This window comes from Canis lupus, chromosome 17, assembly GCF_011100685.1.
Source record: "Canis lupus familiaris isolate Mischka breed German Shepherd chromosome 17, alternate assembly UU_Cfam_GSD_1.0, whole genome shotgun sequence".
In the NCBI taxonomy this organism is placed as follows: Eukaryota; Metazoa; Chordata; class Mammalia; order Carnivora; family Canidae; genus Canis; species Canis lupus.
In genome coordinates this window covers 36,775,663-36,797,166 of record NC_049238.1, presented here as the reverse complement: position 1 = coordinate 36,797,166, position 21,504 = coordinate 36,775,663, and the positions used below count along the sequence as shown (strand labels likewise).

At 38.0% G+C, this 21,504-nt stretch overlaps 1 protein-coding gene across 13 annotated transcripts in view; it reads left to right on the top strand.

Annotated features, from left to right (window-relative positions):
* The window catches only part of ZC3H8 (zinc finger CCCH-type containing 8), a 36,348-nt gene that overhangs the window by 5,031 nt on the left and 9,813 nt on the right, over positions 1–21,504 (top strand). For 11 of the 13 annotated variants that reach the window (XR_005372423.1, XR_005372422.1, XR_005372421.1 and 8 more), the window contains exons 2-8: positions 7,101–7,197; positions 11,734–11,968; positions 12,753–12,886; positions 14,500–14,622; positions 15,641–15,752; positions 16,930–17,039; positions 17,983–18,032. Coding sequence is in view for 5 of the 13 variants with exons in the window: in XM_038561468.1 (XP_038417396.1) it covers positions 7,101–7,197; positions 11,734–11,968; positions 12,753–12,886; positions 14,500–14,622; positions 15,641–15,752; positions 16,930–17,039; positions 17,983–18,012 (841 nt within the window). In the remaining 8 variants the exon portion in view is untranslated. Of the gene's footprint in view, positions 1–2,408; positions 2,567–7,100; positions 7,198–11,733; positions 11,969–12,752; positions 12,887–14,499; positions 14,623–15,640; positions 15,753–16,929; positions 17,040–17,982; positions 18,033–21,265; positions 21,295–21,504 lie in introns of those variants that run through there. The other 2 variants (XM_038561470.1, XM_038561471.1) reach the window with 2 other exon arrangements.

The following is a 21,504-nucleotide window of genomic DNA, read 5'->3' as shown; positions in this document are numbered from 1 at the left end:
GGAGGAGGGAGAAGCAGGCCCATGCCGGGAGCCTGACGTGGGACTTGATCCCGGGACTCCAGGATCACACCCTGGGCCAAAGGCAGACGCTAAACCGCTGAGCCACCCATGCATTCCTATATGAACACATTTTTTTTTTTTTTTTATGATAGTCACACACAGAGAGAGAGAGAAAGAGAGAGGCAGAGACAGAAGCAGGCTCCATGCACCGGGAGCCCGACGTGGGACTCGATCCCGGGTCTCCAGGATCGCGTCCTGGGCCAAAGGCAGGCGCTAAACCGCTGCGCCACCCAGGGATCCCATTATGAACACATTTTAAAAGTACCACACAATCTATTGATTTTTTTTTAAATTTCAGTAACATATTTTTAACTTCTAAAAGTAGCATATTTTTAACTTGGGGGGGTACCTGGGTGGCTCAGTGGTTGAGTGTCTGCCTTTGGCTCAGTCTGTGATCCTGGGGTCCTGGGATCGAGTCTTCTGTCGGGCTTTCCACAGGGAGCCTGCTTCTCCCTCTGCCTATGTCTCTGCCTCTCTCTGTGTCTCTCATGAATAAATAAATAAATAAATATCAATCAATAAAAGCTCTACTTAGTTCTTTTTCAGCTCCTTAATGGCACTTTTTATAGTTTCCTTTTTATCAGGTTTTGCTATATAATAAACTTTAAAAACCTGTTGGCTTAAAACAACTACTTATTTAGCTTACAATGCTGGTCAGCAGTTTGGACTGGGATCATCTGGGAGATTCTTCAGTTGTCCACTGGGTTCCACTGTGTGTCTGTGGCCAGCTGTGTGTTGGCTTGGCTGCTTTTGCTTTTAGGGCCTTGCTGGCTGTTAACAGGATGTTGTTACTCTCTGCCATTTGTCTTATCCTCCACATGTCTCTCTCTTCTCTTCAGCAAGGTGGCCTGAGCTGCTTGTTCTGGAGAAGGCAGGAGTTCAAGACAAAGCAGACACACACATGGCCTCTTAGAGCCTTGGGTTGGCATTGGCAGGCCTTTTCTGCTGCATTCTATTAGCAAAAAGTAAGTTACAAATTCAACTTAGATTAAAGAGGAGATTAAATAAAAAGGAGTTGCACTTGACGGGAGCTGCAAAGTCATATTGCAAAGAATGTGGAAATGTAGGAAAATGTAGAGAATTGGGCCCATTTTAAAAATCAATCTGTAGGGGACACCTGGGTGGTTCAGTGTCTGAGTGTCTGTGGCTCAGGTTGTGATTCCGGGGTTCTAGGATCCAGTCCTGTATCAGACTTCTCGCAAGAAGCCTGTTTCTCCCTCTATGTCTCTTCTTCTGTTTCTCATGAATAAATAAAATCTTTAAAAAAAAAAATCAATCTGTAAAAGCACTCCTGTCGGTCTTAAGAGTTAACTTGCTTCAAGCTTATGTACTCCTTGCTTGCTGACCTAAGTCCCTTGGTCTATAGCAGAAACAGCCTACTTTCCTTGAGATTTGCTGGTGGTTCTCAAACACCATCTTCCCTGTCCAGCCAAAGCTGGAGGGTTTTAAAGAAGGCATGGGAAAAAGGGAGGGGGGGGCTACATGCAGAAGCAGGTGTTCAGATGCTTACTTATATATTGAAAAGACACTGAATGGACTTACAGGCATTAGTGGCAGCTATTTTCAAAGGTAGTCAGGCCTTATCTTCTGGGAAAGTTTGGTGTTTCATGCCTCAGGGCCAGTGGTCTCCTGTAAATTTACCACATACTTAGCTTTTTTATAGTTTTTATCTGAAAAGGCTAGTAGCCGATGCCTTTGCAGGTCAGTTTTTCTTGCTATGTTTGCTGCTTTTTTACATATTTTAATTTCCTTCCATGGGCTGGACATTTTATATGAAAATGTTATGTATGGTAATAATCTGAGTTGTATGACCTAGTACTTTCCTCCAAATGGGATAATATCTTAATCCCCAATTTTCCTCTCAGTTTTTAGTAACGATTCTTATACAAAAAGGGACTGCCTATAATATAAACAACAAGAAAAAGTAAACTTCCCTTCAGTTGTCTGGGAAGTGGACCCTGATTCGTGCCGGGAATCAAGCAGTCCCTCCCCAATAGGAGCCAGTCAGGTCACCAGCCTAGCCTACTGTTTGAGGCTTCCTTTTCATTATTCCTGCAATTTCCAGTGTCCCATAGGCATTATAGTAAGGAAAACTCAACAGCTCTGTTTCCCAAATATGTGCTCTATTTTCCTGCCTTGATACAATTCTCTCCCCTAATGAAAGTGAAAGAAGGAGAATCCCAAGGTCGCCGGTTAAAAACTCTAATAGATTGGATTATAGATCAAGAAGCGAACCAGAAAAAAAAAAAAAAAAAAAAAAAAAAAGGCAATCAGACCGGCGCCTGCGCAGAGCCGCCGAGGAGCAAGAGGGCGTGCGCGGGGGCGGGGCGGCGCATGCGCGCCGCGGCCTGTGGCCCATGCGCAGTGCCGGGTCCAACCTCCTCTCACGCGTTGGTTGTTACTCCAGCTGCCGGGCCCTCGCGAGGGTGATGGATTTTGAGAATCTTTTCTCCAAACCCCCCAACCCGGCTCTGGGTAAAAAACCGACCGCGGACTTTGATGAAAGGTGATTCCCTGTCTTTTCACGCTTTGATCTCAGGGGCCCCTCCGGGGTCTGCCTTCTGGTTCGGTTCGGAGGCCGCCGCGGCCGCGTGAGGACCACGCCGCGGGGTCGCGGGAGGGCGAGCGCGTGGGGTCCGCCCGGCCGGCGAGGGGGGTCAGGCGTGGAGAGGTCTCTTTGGGGCCGCAGGGATGGAAGCCGGAGATGGGGCTCTCCGTTCGTCAGCCGCCACGGCCAGAGGTACCAGGACCCTGCTGGAGGGGAGCAGCGGGGTCCCGGCGGCGATGCGGTGGGGCCAAGGGGGGCCCAGGATGCTCCCTTTTCTCTGCGCTTCTGACCCTCTAGACGCGGTTAGAAACCTCCGTGTGTTCCCACTGTACTCGTCCCTCCACCAGACCGTCAGCTCCTAGCGGACAGGTTGCTCACTGACACATGCTAAACGCTTTTTTTTTCTTTTCTTTTTTTCTTTTTGTGCAAAAAATCGAAACCCTAAGTTCTTGAAGCAACGAGGGTAAATAGTGAATGGTTTACCTTTAGTTCGTTGATTTGTATCAAAAAACCCGAAAGACCATAATAAAGCAGCAAACACCATTGGGATGTAACATTTCCTATAGGTTGAGAAAGGAACTGACAGCGCTGGCTAAATGGTGCTAGTTTATTGATGTGCTTAGAGACGTGTATAGTGCAGTGTGTTAACACCTAGATATTCATTTACTTTTTTTTTTTTTTCTGTTTGAAGTGCTAAAAACCAACTTCTAAACCTGTTACCCCCCCCCCCCCCCCCCCCCAGTTTCCCTGAGCTGAAACCAAGGACACACAGCCTTTTGTTCCCTCTATTTCTCTCATTCTCAGCATATCCATCCCTTATTCTGGTTGATTTTTACCTCGCGACAGCACTCAAATATGTTCACTTCTCTCTGTCACAAATACCTTAAGTAAAATCACTATCTTAATTCAGGCTACTGTCAAGAGTTTTACTAAGGGCTTTACATGAAATATGTCATTTAATCTTACTTAACCTTGAAGATAATATCTTGTCCTTGTTTTTGCAGATGAGAAAATTGAGGCACAGAGAGGATAGATTGCACAGTGTAAGTGGCAGAACTAGGATTAAGTTATCCATGTTTGTGTTTCTAAGGCAAAACAACTAAAATAAAATACGATCTGTAAATATTGAAAAGAGAAAAAGACACTACCTGCAGATTATATGATCACCTAAAAAGGAAGTCAAGCGGAATCAGTTAAACTATTAAAAAACATAAGAGAATTCAGCAAGGTGAATCATCACAAAAAAAGACAATAACTGTGTGTAAGGAAACAATAGCAGCTATCAATTTGGAAATGTGTTGGACCAAAGACTCTATTCACAAAAACTTTACTGAACTACATGAAAGACACTTCTGGATTTTTGCCAAAATGTTAGGTAAAGAATAGTATTGAAGTATGGAAAGCATCTGTGAACCATTCTTGTTCATATCCTTTGTCCGTTTTCCTCTTCATTAGTCTTTCTCTTTAAAATTTTAGGATCTCTAGTCTGCAGATATTTTGCATTCGATTTATTTGTCTTTTGACTCTGCTTATGGCATTATTTTCATTGCATAAAGGGTTTTTTATTTTGTTTGTTTTAAATAAGGTCACATGAATAAATCTTTTATGGTTTTTGGATTTTTTTTCCTAATAATTTTATGATGGGATTACTCATTTCTTGGGCACCTGCCATTTTCCTAGACCATGGGGCTATTGCAATAAATAAATAAAAGAGATAAACATCTCCCTGAGATTTATATTCTTCTGGTACAGACAATGCATAAATAGTATTTTAAGTGATGATAAATGCCATGGAGAAAAATGAAAGCTGGGTAGGGGGATAGGAAAGGTAGATATTTTATAGAAGGTAGTTAAAGAAAGCCTCAGTATATCACTGATAAGTAATATTTGAGTAGGGTGGTGAGGAAGGTTGATTTATAGCAGAATATAAAGGTCTTGAGGAGGAGTGAGCATGGTGTGATTAGGTGATGGGAGCAAAGTGGCTAGAATGACAGCTGGAGTGGACTTAGTGTGGCGGGACTTGAAGAGAAATAGGACTTGAGAAGTACCTGGGGATAAGGTCAGGGAGGCAAATCATGTAGGGGCTTGTAAGGTGTCATAAGAAGGACTTTGGCTTTTACCCTGAATAAGATGAAAGGCTATTTATTGGGAGGATTTCAACAGAGAGTGACATTTTAGCAGGGTCATTCTGATTGTGTTGAGAGTGGAATATAACAGGGCAAGGGTAGCTTGGATCATGGTATTAGTAGCAAGAAGTGACCAAATATGGATGTATTTTGAAGATAAACTTTATTTTCTCACAGATTGGTTGGGGAATATTAAAAGAAGAGTCTAAGTTGACTTCGAGGTTTTGGGTGATTAGAAAGGTGTCATTAGAAGGGTGAAGTTGCTGTTTAAAATAACAGGAGGATTAGGTCAAGAGTTCAGTTTGGGCTCTATTAAAAATATGTCAAGTAGCTATCCAGGTGGATGTGTTGGCTAGGAAGTTGGTCCTGCCTGCCTGAGCTCAAATCTCAGCTCTACTAGTTAACTAGGTGTGTGGCAAGTTTTATAAAGCTTTGTGTAATTCCGTTTTCTCATCTGTAAAATGGGCTTCTAAGCCCTAGTATATATGTTATAGGGCTGTTGTGATGTGGATAATATGCATAGAATCGCTTCTGGAACAGGGTAAGCATAATGCAAGTGTCAGCCGCTGCTGTTACTGCTCTTACAGTCATTATCGTCATGATTGCTTTGCCTCAAGAGATGTTGCTTCCTACTCTGTTAGATGATTTATTACTGATAACTGGAGCAAAGAAGGTTTGCAACATTTGGTTTAATGGCTCTTGCAGTGATGGCTTCCATAGAGGCTCACAACTTGGTGCTTTATCTGATAGACGAAACTCAGGCTCTGTAGGGACAAATCAATGTTGAATTGGATGAAGCTGTGAAGCCTGAGCTCCTCCTGTAACTGCAAGAAAGCTCAAAGCCACTATTCACATTCTTGTTCTGGTAGTGCATTCCATATGTAGCACGTTTTTTGAGAAAGTACACATTGCCTTCTTGACTTAATCTGGCATGTAACTCCTATCTTAAGCTTTTATTCAGTAGTCACTGCTTGTCCAGATACAAATGCTTTCAGCCCTCTGTATTTATGGTGTAAGCCATTATTTAGATTTGTATATAAATTTCAGTGCCATCTTTGTTCACCAGCTTCTTATATTTCCCATCTTCATCTTTCTTGGGTTCATTTTTCGTTTTGGTAGAGTATCCTCAAATCATGGTCTCAGACAATGTCTCTCTGCATGTTCAACTTCTCAATCCTTGCAAGTCTAGAAACACCTTTCTTTTTCATCTTCCTGCTTGAATGTAAGTTAGGTCCTCTCCTGACCTTGAAAGGCACCTTGGATTCTACCTGAAATACTATTCTTCCGTACGTTCCTTTGTTTGCTAACTTCTCTCTCTCTCTCTCTCTCTTTTTTCTTTTTTTTTTTTTTTTACAGATTTTATTTATTTACTTGATAGAGACAGAGTGTGCATTGGGGGGAAGAGGGACAAGCAGACTCCCTGCTGAGTAGGGAGCCTGACACAGGCTCCATCCCGGGACCCTGGGATTATGACCTGAGCTGAAGGCAGCTGCTTAATTGACTGAGCTACCCAACTTTTTTTTGTAAAGTTTGTTTGTTTGTTTGTTTGTTTGTTTGTTTGAAGTAATCTCTGCACTCATTGTGGGGCTCGAACTCACAACCTGAGGATCAGGAGTGCATGCCCTATCTACTGAGCCAGCCAGGTGTCCCTATTTGCTAACCCTTACATATTTTTTAAGCTTAGAAGACTTTGGCCCCCAAATCTAGGTTAAGAGTTCCCCATATATATGTACTATGGTATTCATACTATATTAAAATTTCTTTTTTTTTTTTTAAGATTTATTTCTTTATTCATGAGAGACACAGGCAGAGGGAGAAGCAGTCTCCTTGCAGGAAGCCCAATGTGGGACTTGATCCCGAATCCTGGGATCACACCTTAAGCTGAAGGCAGACGCTCAACTGCTGAGCCACCCAAGCATCCCTATATTAAAATTTCTGTATTTTTTTTTCCCTCCCACGTACATAGGAAGTTCTCAGAAGGCAGGAACAAGGTCTTTTTCATCGTTGTATTCCAGGATTTAAAGCCTACAGCCTTGTATATGGTGGACACTCAATATTTGTTGAATGAATGGAGCGATGAATGAATGGGTGGTTTATACAGCTCCTGATACTAGAACGTGAAGATTATGTAAACTAAAATTTCAGCTTTATGGTTTACTTACAAACACAAGTTGACATGTACAGCCTATCATAAATTTGTACAATATTCCTTGGAGTATTTGGAGTAGAATTTGAATTTGGGACTTCTTTGAGGGCAAGTAGAAGATAAGCCAAATCTGTGAATTTTAATGCTTTAATTTTAAAATGGTATGAACCATTTTCAGGTTGAAAAAACCATCTTGTGTCATTTGATGTTTTTGCTGCAGAATCGATGATGGAATAGATGATACAGAAGTTGAAGAAACACAAGAAGAGAAAATAAAATGGGAAGTAAAACTGGAATGTGAACGAATACCCAAAAAAGTAAGATTAAGTTGGCATATTGAAAAAACAGACAGGAGTGAGTGTGAGAAATTTATCAGGGGTCCTATTTGTCCCCGTTTAGTCAGCATTGGAGACCTAGTTGCCTATATCAAGGAAACCTGATAACACTTAAGAAAATTTATCATTCAGAAGCTTCGGTCATTTAACATGAACTGTTTTAGTGTATTGCTTTTATTTTGGTTTTCCTTTTTTGTTTGTTTGTTTGCTTTTTTAAGATTTTATTTATTCATGAGAGACGAACCCAGGCTCTACTTGCAAATGCATAAAACATCAATGTGTAGTATCATAGCTGATTAAAAAGAGAACACCTAGGTAGAGACTTCGCAAGTCAAGAAACAGCATTACCCTCTGATGCCTCTTTTCTCATATTCCTTTGTTTCCTACTAGAGATAACTAGAGTTCTAACTTGCATGCTAATCACTTCCTTGCTCTTCTTTAGAGTTTTAGTTTTACTACTAATGCTGTCATCCTTAAAAATACAGATTTTCCTTGCCTGTTTTTACACTTTATAGGAAGAGAATGAATAGTATTGTATGTGTTCTTTCTGTTATCTTTTTCTCAACATTATAAGATTCATAGTTGTTGTAGCATATACTTTTTTTATTTTCTGAGCTGCAACATATGCCAATATTGAATATACTAGATTTCATTGTTGGTAGACATTTGGTCTGATTTCCATTTTTGGAGGTTATGGGTAGTGCTACTGCATTCTTTCACATGTATCCTGTTGCACAGGTGCTCGTATTTACCTAGAACTAAAATTGCTGGGTCTTACAGTATAAGCATCTTTACCTTTACCTTAATGCCAAACTCTACTCCAAAGTAGTTCTACCAGTTTTTATTCCCAGGGGTAGCGTATGAGAGACTGTATTTCTGTGGCTTCACATTTGATATTGTCATCCATCATGTTTTTCGCCATCTGGTGAAGTAGCTCATTGTAACTAAGCTTGCATTTTCTTGATTACTATTGGGATGGAGCCTCTTTTCATATGTTTGTCCCATTTGGGTTTTTTGTTGTTGTTGTCCGTTCAAGTCTTTCTGTCTTCTTATAATTATTAGTTTCTCTGTGATTGTTTTTTTCTTGATTTACAATTCTTTATTTTGGATTGTAAGGGTTTTTTTTCCCCTTCATTGTGGATTATGTATTGCAAATACCTGCTTATTTTGTGGCTTTACATGATGGTATTTTTTAATTAAAAGTTCATAATTTTAGTGTATTCAAATTTATTAACCTTCTTTGTAGTTAGTATTTTCTGTGTTTTACTTAAATATCCTGAGATAATAAAAATATTTTACTGTAGTCTCTTCTAAAAGATTGTTTTGTTTTTCACATTTAAATTTATAGTCATCCATAATTTATTTTTGTATCTGTATACTGTGAGGTAGGGGTGACAAATTCTGTTTTACTTTTTTTTCCTGTTGTCATACTCAGTTGTTCTGGCATCATTCATTGAGGAAAAAGAATCATTTTTTCCCCCGCTGGTCTGTTGTAAAAAAATCAAATGTTCATGTTTGATGGGTTTGTTTCTGGGCTCTGTTCTCTTCCTCTGGTTTATCTGTCTAGCCCTCCCCCAAGATCTCACCATGTTAATTATTGCAGCTTTATAATGAGTTTGGATGAGGGATCTCTTCTGGACAGCAGGGTAGAACTCCTGTTGTAAGTTGAGCAGATAGAGTATATTTCTGATGGGGCTTGCTCCCAAATGCCAGGATGTAGAGGACTTCACTCTGTGGTCTTAGTACCCACATAAGAAGACTGAGCTTTTATCAGACATTTTATTCAATTTCTTTATTCTCTTTTTTGCCTGTTTGAAAGTATTCTAGTAAAGGACAGGGCAGAGAGAATTTGTTACAATAGCTCTATCTGTTTTTATGTAGAATTTTTTTTTAATTTTATTTATTCATGAGAGACACAGAGAAAGAGAGGCAGAGACACAGGCAGAGGGAGAAGCAGGCTCCATGCAGGGAGCCCAATGTGGGACTCGATCCCCAGACCCCAGGACCACTCCCTGAGCGAAAGGCAGGCGCTAAACGCTGAGCCACCCAGGGATTCCCTGTTTTTATGTAGAATTTTAATTCATCCTCATTTATAGTCCCATTCTCACACTCCAGCCGAAGCCCAACCTCCCAATTATAACTTTCTGTTTTTCAAAAATTTGCCAAGAATTTGTTAAACTTTTCTCAATTACTGATGAGTGCACTTCATGTCCCCCCTACCCCCATTAATATTAGGGAGCTATTTTTACATTTTTGTATTTTTATTTGGTATCTCAGGAAGCCATACTACCTCAATAAATCATCCTGAATTAAAAATCATTTGCTTAGAAAAACCCTTTATTTAGACTTCTTCATTAAAGAGAAAAAGTTATAGTATATTTGTATACTTTCTAAATTATATAGAGAACAACAAATATCAAAGCAATGAGTTTATAGCTAGTTGCATGAAGAAAGTATTAAAGCAGTCATTTGTATTTTGTGTATTTCATTGCCCTCTGAAAAGTCATATCAATTAGTAATATTCATCTCTAAGTATAATAAAACAACATAGTTAATGATTATTCTGGTTTTGTTCATCTTGCCATGTCATTTCATCTCTTTATTATAAATAAATCAGACATGTTATCACCTGTTAAAGGGGGTCTGCTTTGGTACATAATTTTATGTGTAAGTGAGCACTAATCACTATTTAGATCATTGTGTTATTTTGATTCAGATATACTGAATCGAATCTCATCTCTGTGTATTTGACTAAGCCATACTCCATGGGAGCTGTTGCGTAATTGAAGGACTCTCCCTGTGCCCACTAAATAAAATTAAAGGCCCAAACCATGGTAAACATAATAATTATCACAGGAGTTAGCCAGCTTTTTCATAAAGGACCAGATAGTGCATCTTATCGTCTACCATACTGTCCCTGTCACAAATAAACAGATGAAGATAACACAGAAGTGAATGAATGGGTATGACTGTGTTCCAGCAAAACTTTGTTTAACAAAAACAGGAGGCCAGGCTGACATCTGCCAACCCCTGACCAGAAGTTATGTTTACAAGTTTGTTCCATGGTATTAGTTTTAAAAGGTACTCTTTCTTGAAAACTTGGAGACAGGGAACTTGATGGCGTGGTATTGTTGGATTGGTTAATAGTCTTGTCAAGTGTAATGAAGATGAGGTAGGTGTACATTGGAGCCATCATCAGGTTAGGAAACTTTCTCCCCTTGATTCTTCACTCAGGGAGCAAATTCATTTTATAGGCCTTAGATCATTCCTCTGGTGGTATGACTCCTAGATTTGTGTTAACCATCAAAAGTAAGCCATTAAGTTGGACCACCTAGTATATTTTATAATGGAGGTTTTCTGGTTTGTTTGGTTTGAGTCTGCTGCCTTCGTCAGTTGTGTGAAAGTAGATTAGAGTCCAGGTCCCAAAGCATGCTCTGGGGCAGGATGATTGGCCAATTTAACGGTACATATGTCATCTCTTCCTAACATCAAAATAGGAGCCCTTTGGCACTTGGACTTTTTTTTTTTTAATAAATCTTTTAATTAAAATGTATCCCAGATACAAACTGTAATTAGTTACACAACTTGATATACTTGTGTCACCAAGTGTAGACACCTATATCAGTACTTGAAAATTCTTGTACACAAAGTATTTTAAGTTGTCTGCTGTGGGTGTACCTGGTTGAGTGTCTGCCTTTGGCTCAGGTCGTGATCCCAGTGTCCTAGAATCAAGTACTTAATAGGCTTCCCACAGGGAGCCTGCTTCTCCCTCTGCCTGTGTCTCTGCCTCTCTCTCTCTGTCTCTCATGAATAAATAAATAAAATCTTAAAAAAAAAAAAAAGTCTGCTGTGATCATCTCAGGCTGACTCAGGGTCAACTGCCATACCTGGGTTCCTATTCCAGTGGGTGCCTATGTTTGATTACAACAACAGGGTTAGAAAACTTTCTGAAAGTAAACTTGCTTACAGAGAACTGGGCACTTCTTTGTTCCTTGTCATCAGTGTGCTGCCACCAATGCTGTGAGTTACAGGAAAAAGAACAGGTTTTGCTAGCTGTGATATATCTTAGTATAGTAGATTTTTCACTTGGGCCATTACTGTTTACTTGTTCTTTTATGAAATGACGAGTTATTGAATTAAACCATTTAAAAGCATAGTTGATGGAAAGGGAGAGATAAAATGTAAATTATAATACTGTAGTTCAATCAAATTATATCAAATAATTAAGATTTGGGGTTTACTCTTGATTCAGTAAAGTACATCTAGTGTACAAATTGAGAATTTTCCATCAAATTTTCTTCAAGGATGGATTTGTTGTGTTGGGTTTTGTTGTGTTTGTTTTAAATTCTGGACAATTTTAAATATTTAAGAGTAGAAAGAACAGTATACAAATCTCTATATACCCATCACCCAACCTCAGCAATGATCAGTTCTTGGCCCGTCTTTATTTCTTCTTTTTAACCAGATTGTTTTGTATCATGCCAGCTGTTTAAAATTGAAAATTTAATTTTTACTTAGTTTAGGCACTTTGGGAACTCTACAACATCACCAAAGAATTTGCAATATAGAAAATCAAGAAGTAAGGACTACGATGTGTATAGTGATAATGATATCTGCAGTCAGGAATCAGAAGATAATTTTGCTAAAGAGCTTCAGCAGTATATACAAGCTAAAGAGATGGCAAATGCTGCTCAATCCTTACCATGTTCTGAAGAATCAAGGAAGAAAGAAGGAGTGAAGGATACCCAGAAAGGTAGGGGTGAAACTATTTTGTCATTTAAAGTCTTTCTAGAGAACCAATCACTGTTATCCATATCTGGACTCGGATTTGGGAGTGGAGGGGATTTTCTCCTGCATTTTATCTCATAGTAAGATCATGCTTTCCATGGATCTCTACATCAGATGCGAGTTTACATGACCTGAAACTCCCCACCCCCCTCCTGGCCATTCAGTATACAATGCTTAGTTTGTAGGAAGAGAGTATAGGGCAGTTATCAAAGGCTTTGAAAGGGAGACTGCTTTGAAAGGGAGAGTGGTAAATTCTTAGCCTCTGCATATATGAAGGACAAGATATACGTGTTTGGGGCACGCCTACGTGACTTAGTGGTTGAATGTCTGCCTTTGGCTCAGAGCGTGATCCTGGTCCCTGGTTTGACTCCCACATCAGGCTCCCTGCATGGAGCTCCCTCTGCCTGTGTCTCTGCCTCTCTCTCTCTCTCTCTCTCATGAATAAATAAATCTGTATTAAAAAAAAAAACTTGCGCAAGAGAGGGAGAAAAAGGGAGAGGAATCCTAAGCAGACTCTGCACCAAGCACAGAGCCTGACATGGGGCTTGTTCCCACAACCCTGAAGTCATGGCCTGAGCTGAAACCAAGAGTCAGACACCTAAGCCATTGAGTCACCCAGGCGCCCCTGTAGAGAATATTTCCTAAGAATAAATTGCTATTGTGCTTTTATGTTCTCATAAACTGAAATTAAAGTATTAACACTTAGTGTTTACGATTTAAACACATCAGATTAACTTTCTTGTTTTTAGCTGTTAAACAAAAAAACAAAAACCTTAAAGCTGTTCAGAAAAATGGTAAACAGAAGAAAATGAAGCGAAAATGGGCTGGTGCTGGACAGAAAGGATCAAACATCTCACTGCAGAGCAGTGGCTCACTGGAAAAGGTACAAGAGTATAGACATGCAGAAAGACACCTACATGTTGCAGAATTTTTATCTTACACTTCAGGGACAAGCCATAAGACAAGGGTTCTCTGATGGTGAAAAATGTCCTCACTGTCTTTGGGTTCTCCATGTCATCCCTTGTCACTGTTGCAGCTGCCTTCCTCTCACTTGTTAGGTGCCAGCACCATTGTGAAGCCTTAGTGTTGTGCTTGTTTACCTAAATACATGCACACAAATCCCTTGATTTTGGAGTGTTGTACTGTCAGTGACTGGAAAAACATGGGAAGCAAGGAGAAGATAAAGTATCTAAGAGAACACTTCAAAAGTCACGGAGTCTTAACAGAGTTTCTAGTATTGCAGTCTCTGTGGAAATGAAACATGAATATTCCTGAGCTTTAGCCTTCCAAAACACCCCCAACCCCTCCTGGTATTTTGATTTTGCTCTGTAGAAGGACCTCTTCCTTGGTCTGCAGATATATTCAGGATGGGACAATAAGTGACTACTGTGAACTCTGCCTTTCTCAGGGCTTCGAAACTAACCTTTTTTGTTATGCTTTGTCCAGAAGACAAGAGTTAAGGGTGGTAAAATATTAGAAAGTTCAAATATTAATAGACTGAAACATATTTATATAAAATCTTGCCTTGCTTCTGTATTTTACAAATGAGGAATTTGAAGCCCTGGGGGTGCAGATAACTGCTCAGAGTCACACAGGGCCAGGCCACAGCTGGAGCTTGCTTTCCCGACCCTGTCTGCAATCCTTTCATTTGGTTTACATTAACTCAAGTAATTTTTCAGCTGACAGCCCTTCTACATGAGGAACGAACTGTAAACATGTATGTTGGAGTTTAATAATATAGTCAAATAAAACCAAAGATTTATGCTGACACGTATTTATTAGACACGTAACTTTGATGGTGTTAAGTGGAAATTTGACATTATTACAGAGCAGATCACAAAAATGTAGTTAGGTCCCTTCTTTGCACACTGAATTTCTAAAACTGTATTCAGAAATTTGGTATGCAAAAGCTATAAATTGTACCACAAGTTAACAAACTAAAAATGGTTTATGTTTCTGAAGAGCTAAAATGTATTATGCAATTCCCCTTTCGTTTTTTATATAATAGTTGCCTTCTGTTTTTATATCTCTTTTGCCATCTTTGAGGTTATATTTGTTGTTACATTTTTTAATGTGAGCTGGTTATTATTCTCTGCTCTCACTCAGTGAGCATCTCCCTGAAATGAAAGATCACATTGCTTTTGGTTCACTTTATTGGTTTTAGTTTTGTCTCCATTGTTCTGAAGAGGCTTAGTCCTAGACTGGTTTTTATCACAAGGAGTAGCACTTTCATTAAAAAAGATTTTTTTATCCAATCTTTAAAAATAAGGGCAAAGTATAATAAAATATTCAAATTGCACAAACACAAATATTCATTGCTGGAATGCTATTGTAATTGGCAGAATATTTATTTTTCAGTTGATGTGCAAAAGTTCAAATCTTACAAATGAAGGCCAATTAAAAAGTTACAAAGGTAGTTAAAATAATTTTGTGCAATGGAATAAAATGTTTAAATTTCTATTTCTCACAATTAGTTCTTTGTTTTTGTTTTCAAAGGATGATAAACCTAAAGAGAAGCAGCAGCATGTGAGAATGAGTCAGGGATTCATCAACCAACATACGGTGGAACGCAAGGGGAAACAAATTTGTAAATATTTTCTTGAGCGGAAATGTATTAAGGTATAAAAACCTACGTAAGCAAAAGTATAATAAAATGTAAGGTATAGCAAAAATGTATTAAAGCTAACTTTTGTTTCCCTTAGATAGTCTAAAAGCATACCTATATATTTTTATAATTGTTTCCTTTTGGGAAAGATTAAACTAGAAAACTTTATTGAAATATTCTTTTATGTTTACTTTTTTTTTTAAAGATTGTATTTATTTATTCATGAAAGACACAGAGAGAGAAAGGCAGAGACACAGGCAGAGGGAGAAGCAGGCTCCAGGGAGGGAGCCCGATGTGGGACTCAATCCTGAGACCGCGGATCACGCCCTGAGCCAGGGGCAGGTGCTCAACCGCTGAGCCACCGAGGCATCCTTTTTATGTTTAAGAAGAGTTTTTTAAAAAATATTTTGTGTTAAAAATGTTTAGGACTTAACAGGATTTTAAGCAGTTAGGTATGGTGTAGTTATAAGATAGTTCTTTAAGAATTAGACTGTTGGGGATGCCTGGATGGCTCAGCAGTTAAGCACCTGCCTTCAGCCCAGGGCGTGATCCTAGAGTCCTGGGATCGAGTCCCACATTGGGCTCCCTGCATAGAGCCTACTTCTCCCTCTGTCTCTGTCTCTGCCTCTCTCTCTCTCTGTGTCTCTCATGAATAAATAAAATCCCTTTAAAAAAAATTAGACTGTAGTTTAAAAAAAAGTTTTATACTTTAATTTAATGCTTCTAAGACTTTCTGGGATCATTTGCTTATCTTAAGCTCAGTAGGAATTGAATGACTTGGGACGCCTGGGTAGCTCAGCAGTTGAGCGTCTGCCCTCGGCTCAGGGCATGGTCCTGGAGTCCCAGGATCGAGTCCCACATTGGGCTCCCTGCATGGAGCCTGCTTCTTTCTCTGCCTGTGTCTCTGCCTCTCTCTCTATGTGTCTCTTTTGAATAAATAAATAAAATCTTAAAAAAAAAAAAAAGAAAAAGGAATTGAATGACTTAATTGTGAGAAATAATGGCTTTTTGTTGTTCCTTCTTTTGGCCCAGGGAGACCAGTGTAAATTTGACCATGATGCAGAGATAGAGAAGAAAAAGGAAATGTGTAAATTTTATGTACAAGGATATTGTACCAGAGGTGAAAACTGTCTGTATTTGCATAATATCCTTTATCACAAGTTATAATAACTACTTTTTCTGAATATTTACATGAGCATTTTAAATATGTATAATTTTGAATGAAACTTGTGTTTTAGCTATGGTAAAATCATGTTATCCAAGCCCAACCCAGTATCAAAGTGGTTAAATTGTATAGATATTTTTTCCCCAAGAAAGAAAAGATAGATTCTTTAGTAATTCTCTCAAATGAAGATCCTTCACCTAGTTAGTACAGCAGCAAGTTCATAAGACCTATTCAACCCCCAGAAAGACTGTCAGAATTTCTGCTGTGACATTAACTGTGTTTATATTCATATAAGCTGCTTTGTTGTTTCTTTTTTTTTTTTTAATGATTTTATTTTTAAGTAATCTCTATACCCAACGTGGGACTTGAATTTTACAACCCAGAGATCAGGAGTTGCATGCTATGCCAATTGAGCCAGCCAGGTGCCCTCATATAAGCTACTTTGTTTTTTTTTTTGTTTTGTTTTGTTTTTTTAAAAAGGAATTGCATAGTTTGGGAGTACTTGTTTTCTCTATATTCTGTACTGGATAGAGGTTAACTGTCCCTTAATTTGGTAAATAACCCTAACTCTTTAGTACAAATGGTGCAGATATGTTGTAAAAACGTGGAACATAAACATTTTAGGATAATAGCACCTTTGGGTATTACAAAAGTTGTTTTCCTTCAGTCATTCAATAGAAGGAATCTCAAATTCTAACTTGAGAGTTTTTTCCTAGAAAACAATATTGAAGTTGTTTAAATTGATCCTATTTTAAACAAGCCTAATATCTGAAGGATATAGATTTATAATATCTATGATTGTTATTGACTTTAATTCCCCCACCCCAAAAGAGTGGTTTAAAAATAATCTCATTTCTTAAAGTATTTGAAGTACACATTCTTTTCTTATATCAATGAAACATACCTATAGTTTATTATAAAAATAGATATGAAGAAAAAGTATCCTATGATAGCTATTAAGCTTGATTTATATAATTATCCTAAAATTAGATGTTTCATGTAATTCAATTAAGAATGTATTGTCTCATATTTTAAGAGAGATTTAGTGTTTCTACTACTAGGAAAGGCCTTTATATAGTGAAAATAAAATCAGGAAATTAATAACAAATTATTTTAGTTGGATTAAAGTTGTTCTCCTCCTTAACACTGGGATTACATGAATATCCTTGCAAGTTTTACCATACAGGAACAAAATGTTATCAGGGTGAATATTGTAAGTTTTCACATTCTCCACTGACTCCTGAAACACAGGAATTGTTGGCTAAAGTAAGTATAATTTTAACTTTTGTTTTTCTTTTTTAAAGAATATGTTTGAACTAAGGGTGAGAATTTGGAAACACACTGTTCTTTAAGGTTACTATATGGGACATATTAGGACTGACAATCTTAGAATTTATTTCCATTTAGAAAATTATTATTCACGTGTGTGTATTTTTTTGTTAAAGGAAAATTCATACTATTGTTGGTGAGAACATGCCAGTTTATACTTATTACTTATATAAGTATATGTATATGTTGTATGTTGTCATTACTGTTTTGTACTTATTACTTATATAAGTATAAACTGGCATGTTCTCAAAACCTTCAATATATTTCAACTTTAGTAGCTTTGCTAACCAAAGGAAAACAAAGTAAGTAGGAAAACTTGTACTCCTGTTATACTCTTAGAAGGAATGCTAAGAATCATTGGGTGGTAAATATTTTGAGTTACATCAAAACATAAGTAGTTATTTCACGAGTTTTCTTCAAATATGCTTTTAGTCAATAAGGAAAGATAAATTAAAAAATAATAGTCATTTACATACTCTCATTTTCTGTATGGTAGTTGGAATTAGTGTCTTCAAAATTAAATTGCAATATAAGTGAAAATAAAAGATTATCTTAGAACCAAGCCATACCGTCGTGTTGCAGAAGGTTCTCTTGAGTGTATGTAAATATTAGAAAGTCAAAGATGCTTATTTTTGGATATTTTTAGGTTATAAAAATGAAGGCTTACCCTGGAACTAAAATCATACCAAATATTTTGTTACTAGTATGAAATATATATGGAAAAAAGATAGATGTAAAAGTTATCTTTCAGGCCTTACAGTAAATATTAGACGATTACTAGAATAAATAGTATTGGAATCACTAGACAATTACAAGAGCATTATGATGTAGCTGAATTAAACATTGATGCATAAAAATGATTGATTTTTTTTCATATTAGGTTTTGGATACTGAAAAGAAATCATCATGAAAATAAAAGGCATAAAAAAGGTAAAATTAGCATTTAGCATGTTTCTTTTTTTCTCTCTGAAGCATCTCTAGAAATTGGCTTGGAAGCATAGGACTTTTCCATTTTCTAAAATAGAAATCTTTTTCTTTCTCTTCTCTCACTAAAAAATTACAAAATTTTTGATACATATACATAGATATATATGTCCACCTTCTTGGACCTGCTTCTCTCTCTTGGTTTGTCACTATCTTTTGTATTTGATGTACTAACTAGTCTAGTTTTGCTTGTGTTTGGATTTTATTTATTTTTTTAAATTTTTTATTTATTTATGATAGTCACACAGAGAGAGAGAGAGAGAGGCAGAGACATAGGCAGAGGGAGAAGCAGGCTCCATGCACCGGGAGCCCAATGTGGGATTTGATCCCAGGTCTCCAGGATCGCGCCCTGGGCCAAAGGCAGGCGCTAAACCGCTGCGCCACCCAGGGATCCCGTGTTTGGATTTTATAAATATTCTGTGTATTTATTGGTGACTTGCTATTTTCACTCAACATTACATTTCTTTTTTTGATGAGGTGGAGAAAGAGCATGAGTGAGCAAGCAGGGGAAAGGGGTAGGGGGAGAGGGAAGAGAGCATCTCAAGCAGTCTCCATACCCAGTGTACAGCCCAATGCAGGGCTTGATCTCATGATCTAGACACCTTTGTCAGAAATCAGTTGTCTATAAATGTAAGAATTTCTAGACTTTCAGTTGTGTTCTGCTGCTTTATATGTTTATCCTTGTATTTTATATGTTATGCTCTATATGTTGCTTGTTCCATGTGTTTATCCGTATATGTTGTCACACTGTCTTGTGATTACTGTGGCTTTATACCAAGTTGTTTTTTTTTTTACTTTTATTTATTTATTTTTAAAGATTTTATTTATTTATTCACGAGAGACACAGAAAGAGAGAGGCAGAGACACAGGCAGAGGGAGAAGCAGCTCCATGCAGGGAGCCTGATGTGGGACTCAGTCCCAGGACCCCGGGATCACACCCAGAGCCAAAGGCAGATGCTTAACCACTGAGCCACCCAGGTGTCCCATATATCAAGTTTTAAAATAAGGAAATAGGGATCCCTGGGTGGCGCAGCGGTTTGGCACCTGCCTTTGGCCCAGGGCATGATCCTGGAGACCCGGGATCGAATCCCATGTCGGGCTCCCGGTGCATGGGGCCTGCTTCTCCCTCTGCCTGTGTCTCTGCCTCTCTCTCTCTCTGTGACTATCATAAATAAAAAAAAAAAAAAAAAAAAAAAAAAATTAAAATAAGGAAATATAAGCTGCCCCCAATTTTATTCACCTTTTTAAACATTGTTTTGGCTATTTGGTATCTTTTGCTTTTCCATATAAATTTTAGGAAAATTTCTGCAAAAAACCTGTGCTGGGATTTTTTTTTTTAAAGATTTTATTTATTTATTCATGAGAGACATACACAGAGAAAGAGGCAGAGACACAGGCAGAGGGAGAAGCAGGCTCCATGCAGGCAGCCCAACAGGGAACTCGATCCCGGGACCCCAGGATCACACCCTAGGCTGAAGGCAGCGCTAAACCACTGAGCCATCCGGGCTGCCCTGTGCTGGGATTTTGACAGAGATTTGCGTTGATATGTGGAGAATTGCCATGTTCTATGTTCTGTGAATATGGAATGTATCTCAATTTATTTTAGTTTCTCTCAGTTTTATAGTTTTCAGTGTACAAGTATGTTGTTTACACTTCTTGTGTTAAGTTTATTTACACATATTTTTTCCTCTTTGATGCTCTTGATGAATGGAATAGTTTTTATTTTTTAATTAAAAAATTTTTTAAAATATTTTATTTATTTATTTATTTGAGAGAGAGAGTGAGAAAGAGCAGGAGCTGGAGGCGGGGAGAGGGAGTAGCAGGCTCCCTGCTGAGCAGGGAGCCAGATGTGGGGCTCGATCCCAGGACCCTGGGATCATGACCTGAGCCAAAGGCAGCCGCTTAGCTGACTGGGCCACCGGGTGCCCTGAATGGAATGTTTTTTAAACTTCATTTTTGGATCATATATTCAGGTATAGAGAAATAGAACTGATTTTTGCGTTTTGATCTTGTTTCCTGAGACTTTGCTGTACTCATTTATTAGCTCTGTAGGTGTGTATGTATGTTCCTTAGGAATTTCTATATATTCTCTGAGAATAAAGACAGTTTTACTTCTTCCTTTCTAAACTGGATGCCTTTCTTTCTTTTGATTGAGTGATTTCACTGGCCAAAACCTCTTGTGCAATGTTACATAGAAGAAACAGTACACATCATTGACATTTCCTGATATTAGGCAAAAACCATTCAGCCCTTCACCATTGTGTATGATTTTAGTTGTAGGTTTTTCAGAGATACTCTTCATTGGTTTGAGGAAGTTCCCTTCTATTTTATTGAGAGCTTTTATTGTGGATGGGTGTTGGATTTTGTCAAATGTGTTTTCCTTATTTACTAAGATGCTCATATCATTTTCCCCCTTTATCCTATTAACATGATATAGTACATTATTGTGACATATTCAGATGTTAAACCAGTCTTGCATTCTTGAGATAAATCCCACTTGGTTATGGCGAATAACCTGTTTTGAATATTTTTGGATTTGGTTTGCTAATATTTTATTAAGGATTTTTATTCTATTCCTATATAGCTTTCTTCTCTTATGATGTCTTTTTCTAGCTTTGCTGTCAGGGTACTGGCTTCTTCAAGTGAATTGAGAGATGTTCCTTCTTCCTTTATTTTCTGGAAGAGGTTTTGAAGGATTGGTATTATTTCTTCTTTAAATATGTGGTAGAATTTACCAGTGAAGACACCTGAGTCTGAGCTTTTCTTTAACAGAAGATTTTACATATTGATTCAGTTTCTTTCCTTTTAATGGGTTTATTCAGGGTTTTTTTTTTTTTTTTTCCTTGAATCAGTTTTGGTAATTTGTATTTTCCTGTTAATTTTGCTATTTCATCTAAGTTGTCTACTTTGGTGGCATAAATTTATCCATAATATTGTTTTATAATCCTTTTGAGTTCTATATCAAAAACATTTCTGTATCAAGAAGAGATTTCTGTGTCAAGAATTTTGAGTTCTATATCATAGTGATGTGTCCCCCTTTTATTCCTCATTTTGGTACTTTTAAGTCTACTTTTTTTTTCTTGATCAGTGTAACTAAATGTCTGTTTTGTTGATCTTTCAAAGAACCAACTTGATTTCATTGATCTCTATTTTTTTTAATTTTTATTTATTTATGATAGTCACAGAGAGAGAGAGAGAGAGAGGCAGAGACACAGGCAGAGGGAGAAGCAGGCTCCATGCACCGGGAGCCTGACGTGGGACTCGATCCCTGGTCTCCAGGATCGCGCCCTGGGCCAAAGGCAGGCGCTAAACCGCTGCGCCACCCAGGGATCCCCTGTTCTCTATTTTTTTATTGATATCTAATCAATTTTTAAAATTTCCTTCCTTTTGCTTACTCTGTGTTTAGTTTGCTCCTGTG